The 16,136-nt window shown below is 34.5% G+C and overlaps 1 protein-coding gene across 1 annotated transcript in view; it reads right to left on the reverse strand.

Annotated features, from left to right (window-relative positions):
* Positions 1–16,136, reverse strand: part of NUP153 (nucleoporin 153) — a 67,599-nt gene that overhangs the window by 30,568 nt on the left and 20,895 nt on the right. The window contains exons 3-13 of the mRNA XM_018038724.1: positions 15,000–15,248; positions 14,703–14,842; positions 14,495–14,623; positions 11,932–12,048; positions 11,797–11,841; positions 11,639–11,695; positions 9,129–9,275; positions 6,279–6,331; positions 5,866–5,992; positions 823–960; positions 94–192 (exon numbers count right to left, since the gene is read on the reverse strand). Coding sequence (XP_017894213.1) covers positions 94–192; positions 823–960; positions 5,866–5,992; positions 6,279–6,331; positions 9,129–9,275; positions 11,639–11,695; positions 11,797–11,841; positions 11,932–12,048; positions 14,495–14,623; positions 14,703–14,842; positions 15,000–15,248 — 1,301 coding nt within the window. The remainder of the gene's footprint in view (positions 1–93; positions 193–822; positions 961–5,865; positions 5,993–6,278; positions 6,332–9,128; positions 9,276–11,638; positions 11,696–11,796; positions 11,842–11,931; positions 12,049–14,494; positions 14,624–14,702; positions 14,843–14,999; positions 15,249–16,136) is intronic.

Here is a 16,136-nt window from a genome sequence, read left to right on the forward strand (position 1 = left end):
AAATGGCATTTCTTACCACCAATGGTATCTTAGAGCTTAAAAATCCAGTATGCCTTTGGAATCAATCAATATGAAATACTCTTTGCTACTTACAGATGACGGAGGTAGTACATCTGACTCAGTAGATTTTACAATTGGAGATGAAAATCTAAACAAGGGGCTGCCAGTGCTGTTTGGAGAGGTCACTTGTACCTGGTTTTTCAAATTATTAAAGAAATGACACAAAAAGCTTTTTAGAAAAAGAAATCGGCAGTGAAATAGACCTTAAGCAAATTACAAAGAAGCCAAAAGCATTTTTTTCCCTTTTAAATTTAAAAAATCACTTTTAACTTCTGAAAACTACTCAACATGTAACTGTTGTAAGATTTGGCTTCCTCTTCGAAGAGGAATATACATGATCTTGGAGGGAGATAATTACTTAAGGGAATAAAATAACATATATAAGAAAATGTTCAGAAAAAGTAAAAGTTAGGGAAAAAACCATACAAATTTTAGGAGCATGTTAGTCCTAAAGATGTTAATCCTACTTGAGAAATTTTTTTAAAAAGCAGAAATCCATTATTAACCAAAAATAAATAAAGTATTTTAAACGGAAATGTTGTTTGAAAACAGCAATACACTCTTCCTCTAATACATTCACAAGAATTGAAGAATGTTCCCATTATGATGTACCTTTTTTTTAAAAGCCAATGCTATTTCCGTTTTTCTCAAATTTGAGTTGTTAATTCCCATAGTGAAAATTAAGCACTGATTTAATCAGATTAGCTTTTTAAAAATAAAGAAAAAACAAAAAGCACCTCTATGGTACAATGGTTTTTTTACCTTATTTGTTAATGATTGTGAAGGACTAATGGGTGACGGAGAGGAAGTTGTGATCACAGAAGAACTAAAATTGAAGGTAGGCAGTGAAGAACTGGTGATGGGTAGAGAGATCTTCGGTAATACTGGTACTTCCACTTCCTAAAACACAACATATTCTATAATGACAAATTTCATCTTTTGTGTCATTCTGTTGTATCAACGTATTTTCAGCTAGAACGGATATAGTTACATGCAAATTCAGAACAAACAGGGATGAGGTAGCATATGCAGTGTTAACAATGTAGGCTCTTGAATAAGAAAAAACTAAACAAGATTTGAATCCCAGCTGTGCCACCATCCAGAAATGTGACTTTGTGAGCCTATCTGTCCTCAGTACCAATTTCCTAGCTGGTGAAAATGAAAAAAAACAAAAAAAAAAAAAAACATAGAGTTGTGGTTTAAATACAAAACAAAGTCACTTTTGGTCTTAGCATGTAACATAAGCATTCGATGAACATCAGTACTGATGAGTTTGGTGAACTGCTTCGGTTTTTATTTCAAGGTAAGCAAAGATCTCCACTAGTCTCAAATGACCCATATTAGAACAGACAAAAATTGAGTTCCACTTCCGCTAATGGTGGAAGACCCTGTATTTAACCAATGCTCTTACAAGTAACAATTATAGGTGCTTGACAATATATTAAAAACAACCATGTGAAAACATTAGAAAGCAACCAAAAGCAAGTAGATATTGGAGGGAAGAAGATACTGAGAAGAAGGGAGGAGTTTCTTGTCCTCTTTGAGTTGGTGCCAGTTGTACAGCTGAAATTCAGAGAAAACTGCAAATCTGTTGATTGAGGCATTCAAAGGACAGACTAGGGTGACCACAGTAGCTAGAAAATAAGGGGAGATGAAGTGCCACAAAAGGGGAGTCCCAAGTCTGCATATAAACTCTCCAAATCTCTGGCAGAGCAAATCTGTGTAAACTACAGGTGTATAATAAAGGCACTTAGATAAAACAAAACTAAAACCTGCTCTACAGGTTCTTCAGGGTGTAGGGAAATGACATCAAATGGAAATTCAGATTTCTAGAAGAAGTGGAGAATATGTGAGTAAACATCTCTTTTAGTTTCTTTAAAATACAAATTAAGTATGTAAAGCAAAAATGTATTGTGGATTTACAGCATATCTAAATGTAATATAAATGATATACAGCATAAAATACCAAGGAAAAGGGGGTGGTAAATCAAACTATAAAGTTACAAGATTCTTAAATCTTATAGGAAATGATCAATATTAACACAAAGTAGAATTTAGAAAGTTAAAGACACCATAATCCCAAGAGGACTGTGTAAATTAGGAGAAGGGTCAGAGATATAAAACCAACAAAAAATGGAATGCTAAGAAATATCCAATTAACCCAAAAGAAGGAAGCTTTCAAAAAGAACGAGAGAAATTAAAAAATGGGGAAAATAGAAAATAAAAAAGGTAGACCTTAATCCAACCATATCAGTAATTATGTTATTTATAAGTAAACAGGTCAATTAGAAAATTTTAAAAAGGGCAAGCAAGACTCAATAACATGCTGTCTGTAAGATATTTACTTACATTAAACATAAAGACAGATAAATAGATTGGAAGTTAATGGATGGACAAAAATTTAACTTGCAAATAGTAATCCTAAGAAGGCATATTTTAGTATCAGAGTGGCTGGCTATATTAAATACCAGATAAAGTAGATTTCAAGACAGAATATTTCCTAAGACTTTTTTAAAGGACATTTAGTAATATTAAAAGGGGCAAATTATTGAGAGGCCACCTTAGATAAGGTGTACATACCAAAGAGGGCCTCAAGATAAACAAGCAAAAAATGACATAATTAACAGGAAAGACAAATTCACCAAGTAAAAACTGCCAACTTTTAACTCATATCTCAACAATTCACTAGACACATACCTCCCTTCCCCACTCCCCACAAAATTCAGTAAGAACAAAGATGATGTTAGAATTAGTATCAGTCATCGTATCTGACACTCAGCAACCACAGAATACACAATGGTCAAGACTCAACAAGCAGACCATGTGCTCGGGTACAAAGCAAGTCTCAATACATTTCAAAACATTAAAATCATGACTAAATCCACTTCTAAATAATCTATGGACCATATACGAAATCAAAAAGAAAACTAGGAAAATCTTCTCAACAGAAGCACCACTATAAATCTTCCAGAGGAAAACACAGGAAGACTTTTTTTGTAGACAGGGACAGGTTTCTTAGTAAATATAACGGGAAAAATGTTTAAGTTCAGACTTCATGAAAGTTAGAACATCTGCTAATCAGAAAATACTGTTAGAAAAAGGAATAGGCAAGTCAGACTGGGAGAAAATATTTTAAGACACATATCTTGACAAAGTACTTGGATCTAGAATTTATAGAGTTCCTACAACTCAATAATAGTAAGACAACCCAATTTTTAAAAGACCGAAAGTTCTAAACTAACACTTCTCAAAAGAAGATATTATGGCCAATAAACACATAAACAAGAACAAAATATTAAGAGGGAAAGGCAAATTAAAATTACAATGAGACATCGTCATACACAAAGCAGAATGGCTAAAATTTAAAAGATGACAATCAACTATTGATAAAGATGTAGAGTAACCAAAGCCCCATCCACTGCTGTTACAATTGCTTTGGGTAAAACAGTCTGTGAGTCACTTAAAAAGTTAAACATATATCATACAGCCTCAGAACTTCATGTCTACCTTTGCTGTCTACCTGAGACTATCCCAACATTACACAAATCAGCAGTATTCCAATATAAGATGAAAAGTTTTGGGGGAGAAACCCCACAGGCTAGGCAACCAATTTGGGCAGCCACAAATTATTAGTATCTCTTTCCTCAGAAATGTGGAGACCGTAACTTGAGAGTGGAACAAAGCAGGGACAGACAGGTTAGGGGAGGCATCCTGGGGTGCAAAACCAGCAGTTGGCAGGAGTAGAGAGGGGGGTCCAGAGAAGGGAGAAGGTGATAAAGGCGGTGTGATTTTCATAAAACTCCTCACAGTAAACCAGATAGTAAAAGTCAACAAATTTTTAACCCCCCTCCAAATGTCTCAAAGCAGCAAAGTTATATTAAACACATATCTATCTGCAAGACAGCTAAAACTGAGCTATATAGATCAGTCTAAGCTACAGCTGAAGATCCTAGAAACTGTATCTTTAAAAACAGAAACTAAAGGGAAATAAAACTCACAATCTATCACCTGGTAAACAATAAACCAAGCTAATGCTTTCCTCTTATCAGGATAAACTTTTAAGAAGGTGGGGCCACACATTTTACTAATAAATATAAAATCTTTTCTAAAGAATTAACTAATCCTTTATTAATGAGATACTCACTTTGTTATGTATACACAGGCAAGGCAAATAACTCATTTTCTAAATGTAATGAATCAAATCAATATAGAGAGTTTCAAGCAGAAAAGAAAAATTTGCTAAGTACAAAATTTTATATGCTACATGATCAACTTTATGTTTAAGATGTTATAATGCAGTAATACACTCCCTCCCTTCCCCACACTCTAGTGCAGCAACAAGTAGAACCTAAAGGCAAAGAGTCTCAAGACCCGTAACTGAGCCAAGGTCCCCAGCATGATCTCAAATATCAGAACCCAACAGGCATATGGCAGAAAGCCCAAACTGCTAAAGTCAAGCTTCTGATAAGTCAGAGAGGCACAAGCCCAGGACTCTTATACTGGAAAAGGGGAGATTTAAAAAAAAAAATCATGAAAAACACAGACCTCTCACTCTAAGCAAGGCTGCAAAACAAAATACCAATAGATACGAAGGACACACACACAGAGCAATTTCAATCAAAACATTAATTTCAGTCAACAGAAACTGTTACAGAAGACCTCCTACTTAAAAACCTAAAAACATACTCCTAATTCCTCATGGGTCAATGAGAAAGTCACAAATACAATTTCAATTAGAAAAAAAAGCACAAATCAAAGTACGATGTAAATAACTTCAAAGACTGAGCTAGGCTGAAACTGATTTACAGAAGACTGAAATGGACCCAGATGCAACTCCACGTAGTTAGAAAATATACAGTGCAACCTAGACAGAAAAGTTAATTTAACCAATCTCCAGTTAGTCCTTATCGTTTTCAAACTTTCAAGTTCAGTATACATAAAGAATTCTTCCCAGTAAAAGAACCCAAAGGGGAAAAAAAGTGGATCAAGAGAAAACACAAAATGGCCCAAAATGACGTGTCCTCACCCTAGTAAAGAAGGAAATGCAAATTAAAAATCCAATGGCATACCACTTCACATTCATAACATTAATATTAAAAAAAAAAATCAAGTACTGGTAAAAATTAAGGAAAACCAGATCTATCTACTGTTATGTGGAAGCATTAAACTATAAAACTACCCTGAAGAGCAATAAGGCAAGATGTGTATCATCCCCTACAATCCAACAATTCCATTCCTAGACAAGTAGCCTGGAGAAAGTACTGCATGTGTGCTGGGGGAGATGTGCATATATGCTCACACTGGTGTGTACAGGAATCAACCCAAATGCACTCTGCAAAATGGACTGTGCTGAGTCTTCATACTGGATAAATATGTAACAGGGAAAACCTGCTATTTTTTGCAAAACTGATAAATTTCACAAATAATAAGGAAAAGGCCCATGAGACAAACACATCATGTTTCAGGAATGGGCAAAACCTAACTAAATAATAGTATTTCAATGGTCAAATAATTTCAATTGCAGTAGTTTTATTTGAAAAATTATGGCTTTAGACTAGTGATTCCCAAGAAATTTAAGGTATTAGATTAGGTCACAGTGAAGATGGTTTAAAAAGCCTGATAGTTTAAAACACACACACACGCTTTTAAGGAACTGTTTCAATGGCAGATAATTCCTGTGCTGGGTCTCTCCTAACTGCATCCTTCCAAGGGACCTCCAGGTGTCCCCTCATCACCGCATCAAAACTTTTAATAATGAACTTCAAGGTATTAAGATACTTCAAAATACAAAGAGTGTAACCTTACCTCCTTCTCTTGAGGTTTAGATGCCACAACACGTGTTCTCTCTCGCCTCATCTTGCCACCTCCACCACCTACTCCAGGAGATATACCATTGGCTGCAGACATACTGAAATTTGGATAAGAAAAGCCACTAGGCAAAGAAATAGAAAATTAAAACAAATGATATATTACTCTGGTCCATAACTTGTTAATTAATACTAAAAAAAAAATCGATCTGCCAACAATTAAGAAAATAAATTTTCAGCTGAATGTGATTTTAAAAGCTCACAGATTTCTATGTGTAGTTTTCTATGTGTGTAGATTTCTATGCGTAGTTTCTATTTCTTTAAACATTTTAATCTTCGAGAAGACAGATACATATCAAATATAGGCCTTACAAAAAATATAAAGAAGCTTCACTATAAAGATGACATTACCTTTCTTGTTGCTCTCTATTTTGTCCTGGTGTTGTATTTTTTTCATAATCAGTCTAAAAAAAAAAAGAACATATTTACATAGCTGCTTATTTAATTTTAACACCACCTTTTTATCTGTGAACTTTAATATTTGGAAGCAGGAATTTGACAGTTGTTTAGTTAATGAATTTTAAAATCTACAACTTATATCCTGTCACCTGAATGATGACCAAGAGTTACAGTGAGATTATATACGTAAACTGATAATAAGCACAACTGTCTTTTAAACAAAACTGTAGCAAACAAATTTAATACACATTATCAACCACACAAATACTTTTACTTATGGCCTATTAAATGTGCAATCAAATTTACACGGATGGTCCTTTTGAAATGATTCTCTGCAACTTAAAGAGTTCTTCCATCTAAAGGAATCAGGGTTCCTTGGAGAAATGGCTGATTTCAGGGCTGGGGCTGAAAACTCACAAGATGAGCCTCAGTTGTTTTACAATATTAAAAAGCAACTAAGTGCTTGGAAAATGATGTGAAAATATTAAAAGGACATGAGCCAGTTCAAAGGCCAAATATGGGACAGTGAGCATCAAAATAAATAATGCTAGCAAAAGATTACAATCTTATCAAATTTAAGAATTTACACTGACTTAAACAAATAAATACATAGAGAAATACATACATAGAGAAAACTTCCTACAGTAGAAAACCAACTTCATAAAGGTAGAAGAAATAGTAGAATTAGAAAACCACCATTTGGCATCTACAAATAAAAGATTCAGGCAAATATCATCAAAACTGCTAACAGTGGTGGGTAAAGAGGATATTTATACTCTCAAAGTTATCTTATTAGTTATAAAAGGTACAATACTAGCAACTTCACAGTGAAGAAATCCCATTGACACCACCTAAACTGCTGATCACAACATCAGTGCGGGACAAACTGGCAGAAAGTGCCCTGTAATATGATACTGAGAAGAGTTCAGAATTTGTTCTGTGGTATTACTACCAAAGGTGCCTAACCAGAATCTAATCATGAGCCAACAAACATCCTTGTACTCCTTCAGAAATATCAATGTTACGAAATACCAAAAAACAAACCCCCAAAAAGCCAAAAAACCCGTTCTAGACTAAAGGCGATAAAGAGATTTGACAAATTTAAGACATGATCTTCCATTTTTTTTCTTTTGGGACAACTGGCATCTTAACAAAATTTGCAACTAACAGTATTGTACTGATGATAAGTTTCTTTCTGGTCTGGGTAACTTCTTCAGGTATGTGACGGAATTTCTTGTTTGTAGAAATACAGAAAAAGATAAAGCAAATGTATTAAAACGTGGACTTCTTAAGATTTTTCCTGCAAGTCCAAAATTATGTTCGAATTATTTTTTTAAAGTCTGATAAAGCAAATATGACAAAATGTTAAAGATGGGTGAGTCAAGTTAAAGGAAATAGGTAAATACCGTACTATTCTCTCAATTTCAGTTTGAAATTTTTCAAGAAATTGAGTTGTCATGAAGATTCAATAAGCTTAAACCAACAAAGGCACAAATAGGAAGATGTTTTATAAATGGAAAAAGAACACACTTTAGTTAAATGATACAGGAAAACACACAGACCCAGGATATGAGACAAAGTAGAGGACAAATGATCTGGCCTTTTCAAATACCAATGTGCCTAGCAATTCTACTCCAGGGTGTAAGACCCAAGAGAAAAATATCAATGTCCACAAAAAAACTGGCACTTGTATCAAAGTTCATTGCAGTATTCATTACAGTGAAAAAGTGAAAAGAACCCAAATGTCCCTCAACTGATGAATGGATAAACAAAATCGCTACATCTAAACAATGAAATATTATTCAGCAATAAAAAGGACTGATGGTCTGATATGAGGTGAACCTAAAAACATTATGCTAATGATGAAAATGTGAAACAAGCCAAACACTAAGAACTACTTATTTTAAGATTTCATATATATGAAATGTCCAGATAAGTAAATCTAAAGAGAAAGATAAACGGCTGCCTCAGGCTGGAGGTGGAGGGGTGGGAAGTGACGACTACTGGATGTAGTCGACTACTGAGATGTAGGGGAGAGGACGATGAGAATGTTCTACAACTGACAAGTAACAAAGATGAACTGTAAATGCACTAAATCCACTGAGCTATCAACTTTAAGGTGAACAGCAAGGTATGAGAATCATATCTCAATAAAGAAGTTATATAAAAATAAATACAGTGTGGTGAGGGTAAAGATTTGAGGTCTAGAAAGACAAAACCATAAGTAACACACTTGTTTGGATACAGGCTCAAAAAAGCAGCTATAGGGAACTCCCTGACTACCCAGTGGTTAGGACTCGGTACTTTTACTGCCAGAGCCCCAGGGTTCAATCCCTGGTTGGGGAATTAAGATCACACAAGCTGAGCAGTGGCAAAAAAACAGCAGCTATAAACAACATATGAACTAGATTATTAGATAATATTAGGAAGGAACTGACATTAACTTTCTTAAACATGGTAACATAGGAGATATTATTGTATCATACAGTATACCAAAGTACTCTGGGTGAACAGTCATGATATCTGAAATTTTCAAACAGCTCAACAACACAGACGAAACACACAAATGAAGGTAGTGTGGCAAAATTATTTAATATAAACAATGCTTGCTAGTAAACACTAATTCAGGATATGACCAAGGTGTCAACCATTAAAAGCCATACCAATTCATAATCACTAATTCACAAACTTTACACATTATCTAGTTGCTAGACTGCAACAGTAAATTATTTGTACTTTACAATGTGTTCTTATTCATTTTAATCAATACTCAAAGACTAGTGAAAATAAACACATACTCACACTGTACTCTTTATCTATTCTTTGATTAGTCTTCCTTAATTCACCAGATGGAGTCAAAGATGGTTTAAAATAAACAGTTCGGTTTGCTGCTATGGAAACTGGCTTTGGGATCATGAGTCTCTGAACAGGGGGGTACTGAGAGTCCACCTTACAGAGAGGCAGAAATCAAAGACAAACTTATTTTCATATAACAGCCATGCATGTCTAAAAATTATTTGACAATAGTTAATATAACCTAGAGACTATCTAGTTCTAGAGAAATATACAGTGGGTGCAAAGAAACACTAAGAGGAAAAACTAAAAGTAAACGAATGGGTATTAACATTTATATTATTAATTTATGTAAGTACTAATTTATTTAGACATATACCTATATATACAAATACTTTCAAAACGGTTTCACTATTTTATTCTAAACTTAATGACTTTTCACACACGTGACACACACAAGGAAACTTCTGCAGAGCATTTTGACTACTCTTAGATTTTACAGGATGAATTTCAAATATATGAACCAAAATTGATTTTGCCACATTTTCCCCAAATTACTATTTATATTTTCTTCAGTTATAAATATTTAACTAGCTATGAAAACCTGAATTGCTTAAAATGTGTGCAAATCTCTCCAAGTAAACTTTCCTCCACTGTTATTTAAAAACCAAGTCTTTACAATTTAAGTCTAATTAGCAAAGCACAGTGAAGAATTCCAAATATTAAGATAAACTGGCTTTGTTATCAAAGAACACAAGTGTTATGTCAACGTCTTTTGGTACACTGAAACACAGCAAAACTCCAGTTGGTGTGAGATGACTATAAAGCCAAGAGCTTCTACTTTGTCCAAAGATTATAATACTATGAATACAGTCCTTTCATCCAGCAGCAGCTGTGAACAATGTTGGTTTCCAGGGCAAAGCCTCCATCTAGTCACTAGATCTTCCCTAAATCCTCATCACAAATGTGATCCTATAATTCAATGAGAAAGTCTATTCTGTAGACTGTTCTGATTGCAACTGTGAAACCTCAACAGCAATACTGTATCCTGGCCTTTGTATTTCCTAGCATTCGCTACCAAAATTTTACTGAAACCACTGTTGTCGTTGTTCACTTGTTGTGTCGGACTCTTGCAACCCCATCAACTGATACTATACTCAATCACCAATAAAATTTTTGTTGATGAGAACTTCTCTTATGACACAATTTTAAAATTTTATTTCTTTTGAAACAATCTGATATAAATGAGTCACAGAAAAGCAGATAATGGCTTAACTTAATCCCTTCACAGCAGCCAATAATGAATTCCCTCTTGCCTTATTACAAATGTCTGAAAGGGAAAGTCTCAGTTGTGTCCAACTCTTTGCAACCTGATGGACTATAAAGTCTATGGAATTCTCCAGGGCAGAATACTGGAGTGGGTAGCCTTTCCCTTCTCCAGGGGATCTTCCCAACCCAGGGATCGAATCCAGATCTCCCACACTGCAGGAGGATTCTTTACCAGCTGAGCCATAAGGTAATACTAAAAATTGAGAAACAATGCTATCCCAAGAAAAAGCTCAATTAATCTTTTCTTTTCTGCATCAGTATTGCAGTAAAATATTTGTCATTTACCAATATCTTGAACACAGTTCCTACAATTAATTCAGAGATTTATGATAATTTTAATCAATTACTCCTGAGGGAACCTGGTGGTGTAATAAATGCTTTACAAGGAATGATGTGGGAATCTGCTTTCCCTTAAGGGAACTTAGCCATAAATATAACTGACAAAAATTGTACCTCTTTAAGCTTAACTATCAAGCATTTTTATTTCTCACAATAAAACCCCAAACTAATTTTAACCAAATAGAATGTGATAAAAAGAGTTATCAAGATATAACTGTATTATATTTTTCATTACCTCTGACTGATAGAAGAAGATATGCAAACTGGAAATCCTATCACACATAACTGATTTGACATAATGTTTATGAGGAAAGTTTACAAAATAACTATGTTCAATGAGAACTTTAGTTCACTGAACTGCTAATTAAACATGTCAAGCTCTATTCAAGCCTATCTTCATTTATCAAAAGCTAAGAGTTACTCATATAAAGACTGCCAGAAATATACAAAATAGTTAACTAATAAGAACCTACTGTACAACACAGGGAACCCAAGACTCTGTAACAACCTATATGGGAAAAGAACCTAAAAAAGGAGGGAATACAGGTATATGCATAACTGATTCACTTTGCTGTATACCTGAAACTAACACAATATTGTAAATCAACTATAAAAAGACTGCCAGGCTACTGAAAATGGAAATGCCAAGACATAACCAATATATCCCATCTACTACATGTACAGCATGTGCTAAGGCCCTCACAAGAAGCTGCAAAATCCAAGTTTTAAAAGAAATCCATTTTTTTCAAACATGTTTCCTAATGACCATCAACTAAAGCCAATTTGTGTATTTGTCAACTTAAAAATAAATACAAAACCGCCAGTACCTTAGATAAATGTTAAAGGCTTACCTTTTCCCTTTTGGCCTGAAGGTCTGTGGTGGTATCCATCCCACTCCTATCAAGAGGCTAAAGAAATAAAATACCATTAGAATGGATGGGAAACTGAAAAATATGATATCACCAACATGTGAAAATGTACCTCTTTAAAGATTTAAAAGTCTACTTACAGAATTCAGAGGAGAAGAAAAAACAGATGGAATTCTTTTTGCATCCTGTTAATGTTGAAATAACGAAATTAAGATTTCTCACTATGCTTAAATTTTGCTATACTCCTGAATTTAAGTGTGATTTTAAAAACTTACCGCTAGAGGACTTGACATCTTCTCTAAGGACTGCAATATCCTCCGAGCTGTTGAACTAGTGACACCATAGGACTGTGCGTTGGGTTGCTTAGCTTTCATTTGTCTTCTGACTGGTGCCTATAATGTAAACCTTGAGTTATTTGCTAGAACTCTATACTCTAAAGCACAAATTTCAGAGAGTGAAAATAACTATGAAACAGAATTTTATGTGCAAAGTGAAAAAGAATTAACTGTTAACAGCAACCTGTCTTTGGGTGGTATCATCAAGCTCATGTTCAACTTTTTTTCTTTATGCCTTAATTGAAAATTTCAATTCTCTGAATCCTGTGAGGGGCGAGGGAAGTTTGGAAAACTCAGAGTACCTGATTTCAGGACTTACTATAAAGATATAGCAATCAAGACAAAGCACAGTGTTGACAAAAGGACACACACACACACACACACACACACGTGTCAAAAGAATAGTAAGTCCAGAAATAGAGCCACATATATGGTGAATTCATTTTCAAAAAAGGTGCAAAGACAATTCAATGGATAAAGTACAATCTTATCAACAAACAGTACGTACTAGAAAAAAATGGACATTCATTTGTTTACAAGAATGAATCTTGATCCACACTTCATACTATACATAAAATTTTAACTCAAAATGAATCAAAGGTCTAAATTAAAACCTAAAACTATAAAGCTTTTAAAAGAAAACAGAAGAAAATCTTTGCGACCTTGGGCTGGGTAAAAATTTCTAGACATAACACCAAAGCCATGAACCATAAAAGGAAAAACAACAAAAAAACAAAAACCTGATATGGTGAATGTCATCAAAAGTAAAAACTTCTCTTGACAAGGTATTAAGATAAGCCACAAAATGGGAGAAAATATCTGCAAAACATGTATCTAATAAAGGACATACACCCTGAATAATGAATTCTCAAAACTCATAAATAAGAAAAAAAATCTCATTTAAAAATGAGCAAAAGGGATAGACTAAATTGCCAAAGGAGATTAACAGGTCTACACTTCCATATATAAAATAAGTCACAAGGATGTAATGTACACATAGGGAATACATTCAACAATATTTTAACAACTTTGTATGGCAATGGATAGTAACTGGTCTTGTGGTTATTTCATAATGTATAAAGATATCAAGCCATTATGTTGCATACCTAAAACTAATATTTCATATTGTAACTCAATAAAATATTTAGATTTTTATTAATGGGCAATAACATTTGTACACGTATTTCGCCCCAGATATACTGATGGTAAATAAGCACCATCATGGTCATTAGTGAAAGTGAAAGTGAAGTCGCTCAGTCATGTCCAACTCTGCGACCCCGTGGACTGTAGCCTACCAGGCTCCTCTGTCCATGGGACAGAGTACTAGGCAAGAGTACTGGAGTGGGTTGCCATTAATGCAAAACCACAGTTAGTTGGAATTATCACTACATGCCTATTAAAAAATTGATGACAAGTGCTGACCGTATGGTGAGAATGCAAAGGGGTAGCACCCACTTTGGAAAACACTCCGGTGGTTTATTATAAAATTAATGCATATACCATGTGACTCAGCAGTCCAACTTCTAGGAATATACCCAAGAGAAATGAAAATTAATGTTCATAGAAGGCAATGGCACCCCATTCCAGTACTCTTGCCTGGAAAGACCCATGGACGGGGGAGCCTGGTGGGCTGCAGTCCATGGGGTCGCGAAGAGTCGGACACAACTGAGTGACTTCACTTTCACTTTTCACTTTCCTGCACTGGAGAAGGAAATGGCGACCCACTCCAGTACTCTTGCCTGGAGAATCCCAGGGACGGGGGAGCCTAGTGGGCTGCCGTCTATGGGGTCGCACAGAGTCGGACACGACTGAAGCGACTTAGCAGCAGCAGTTTTATTCACAATAGACAAAAATTAGAAATAATCTAAGCATCCTTTTACTAGTGAGTAGATAAACAAACTGTATTATAACTGCAATAAAAAGGAATTAACTACTGATATATGTAAATACAGACTGATCTGCATAATGCATAAGTATATTATGCTAAACAGAATAAGCCACACTCAAAAAATACACAGTATATGATTAAATTTATGACATCCTGGGGGAAAAAAAACAAAACTACAGGAAAAGAAAACAGATACTGGTTGCCAAGAGGTGGAAGTACAAAGAAGGGTTGACTACAGAGTTGCACAAGGTAATGTTTTGGTATGATGGAAATGTTTATTCAGTATTTTGAGTGCAGAAGTAGTTATTCAACTGTATTTATTTAGTTAAAATACAAATACTGTGATAAGGGTAAATTCTACTATATGTTACATATACCTCAACTTTTTAAAAAAGGAATTAACTACCATACTTTCTAAAACACACACACTAAAATAATGGATAAAATGTTCACTTTGGTCCAAAATAATATTAATATAGTTCCTAAATGAAAAGAATGTAATCCATAGTTTTATCATTTCGCCAAAGAATAAATGGACCAAAACTTTTTTTGAGTGACAATAGTTAACTTATTTTTAAAAGAAAAAAAGGTATAAACCCTTCTATTCAAACCGACCTGATATGGTGTGTTTCGTAGTTTAGACTGTCTTACAGCGGCTGCTGCCCCACCATATGTTGTTTTTCCAGGGTAAAAAGGAGAATCTCCAAGTTGACTTGTTTTAAAAATTGAAGAGTTCCCAAGTGACTGCACAGAAACATAACGATAAATTATAAGACAAGCACTCAAAACTAATGTGGTTAAATCAAATCAAATTAGGACTCACAGGAGAAAGTGCTCCAAAGGCAGACAAGTTGAATGCTGGTTTTTTTGAGCTGGTGGCAGTGTGCTGTGAGAATGAATGAGAACGTTCAGCCTCTGGGGACCACAGAGGTGGCACTGAAGTGTTCTTTGAAACAGCTATATCTGAAATAAAAATATGCAATGCACAGTAATAACACTAATAACAATGCCTATGTTTTTATAAATAGAAAATGAAAATGACAGCCAAGTTAGAAAAAAATTATCCCATGAAATTTATTTTCAACTACCAAAATTATTTACTACCAAATGCCAAGAATACCTTTATCAGAAGCTCTTGAAGAAAACCCACTGGTGGTTGAGATGTTATCATCATCATGCTGAGAGGTAGAATCTTTAATTTCCTTTACGAGGGAAAATCCAGAACTGCCGATGGGGAATGCCGAAGATGTAGAGGGCTGACAGTGTAACGCAGGAGAGTCCAACATGGAGAAATTCAAATGGCTCCGATGAAGAGAAGGCCTTGTTAATACATCTGGATAATTTGAAGCAGTACTAGTTGTTGAGGGTTCTATAGAGAACAGCAATAACATTATTAACACTCAGTTCAGAAAAAGCAATATACTATCAAAATAAAAGTGTTTGTTTCAAGAAAATGTACTATATAACTATATAATAAATATAACTTCCATTCAAAACACTGAAGCCTCCTGTGATAAGCACAATTTAAGACATTCTTTACTCAAACAAGGTTTTCAACTAACTGAAATTAACTTGCCTAACCTACTGTCAAAATACACTTTAGTGATCAAATATACTTATAAACAAATTTGGCAAAGTAGCAAAATACAAAATCAACATGCAAAAATCAGTTTTGTTCTATACACTAACAATGAAAAATAAGAAAGTTATTCCATTAACAGTAGCATCACAAAGAATAAAACACTTAGGAATTGACTAAGGAAGTGAAAGAACTTGCATGATGAAAACTACAAAACATGGCTGAAAGAAATTTAAGATGTAAATAAATGGAAAAACACCCCATATTCTTAGACTGAAAGACCTAAAATTGTTAAATGTCAATACTACCCAAAGTGATCTGCAGAGTCAATGCAATTCCTTTAAAAAAAAACCCAATGACCCTTTTCTGATGAAATAGAAAAATTCGTCCTAAAATTCCTATTGAATCTCAATGGACCCTTAATAACCAAAATAATCCTGAAAAAGAACAAGAATGGAGCTGTCACACTTCCTGATTTCAAAAAATTATTACAAAACAGCAATCAAAGGCATGGTGGTGGCACACAGACAGATATGCAGACCAATAGGATAGAACAGAGAGCCAAGAAATAAACCCTTGCACACACGGTCAAATGGTCCCTGACAGAGCACCAACACCAGTCAATGGAAAGAACCATCTCTTCAATAAATAATTTTGGGAAAACTGGATATCCACAGG

This window comes from Capra hircus, chromosome 23 (assembly GCF_001704415.2).
Source record: "Capra hircus breed San Clemente chromosome 23, ASM170441v1, whole genome shotgun sequence".
Lineage (NCBI taxonomy): Eukaryota > Metazoa > Chordata > Mammalia > Artiodactyla > Bovidae > Capra > Capra hircus.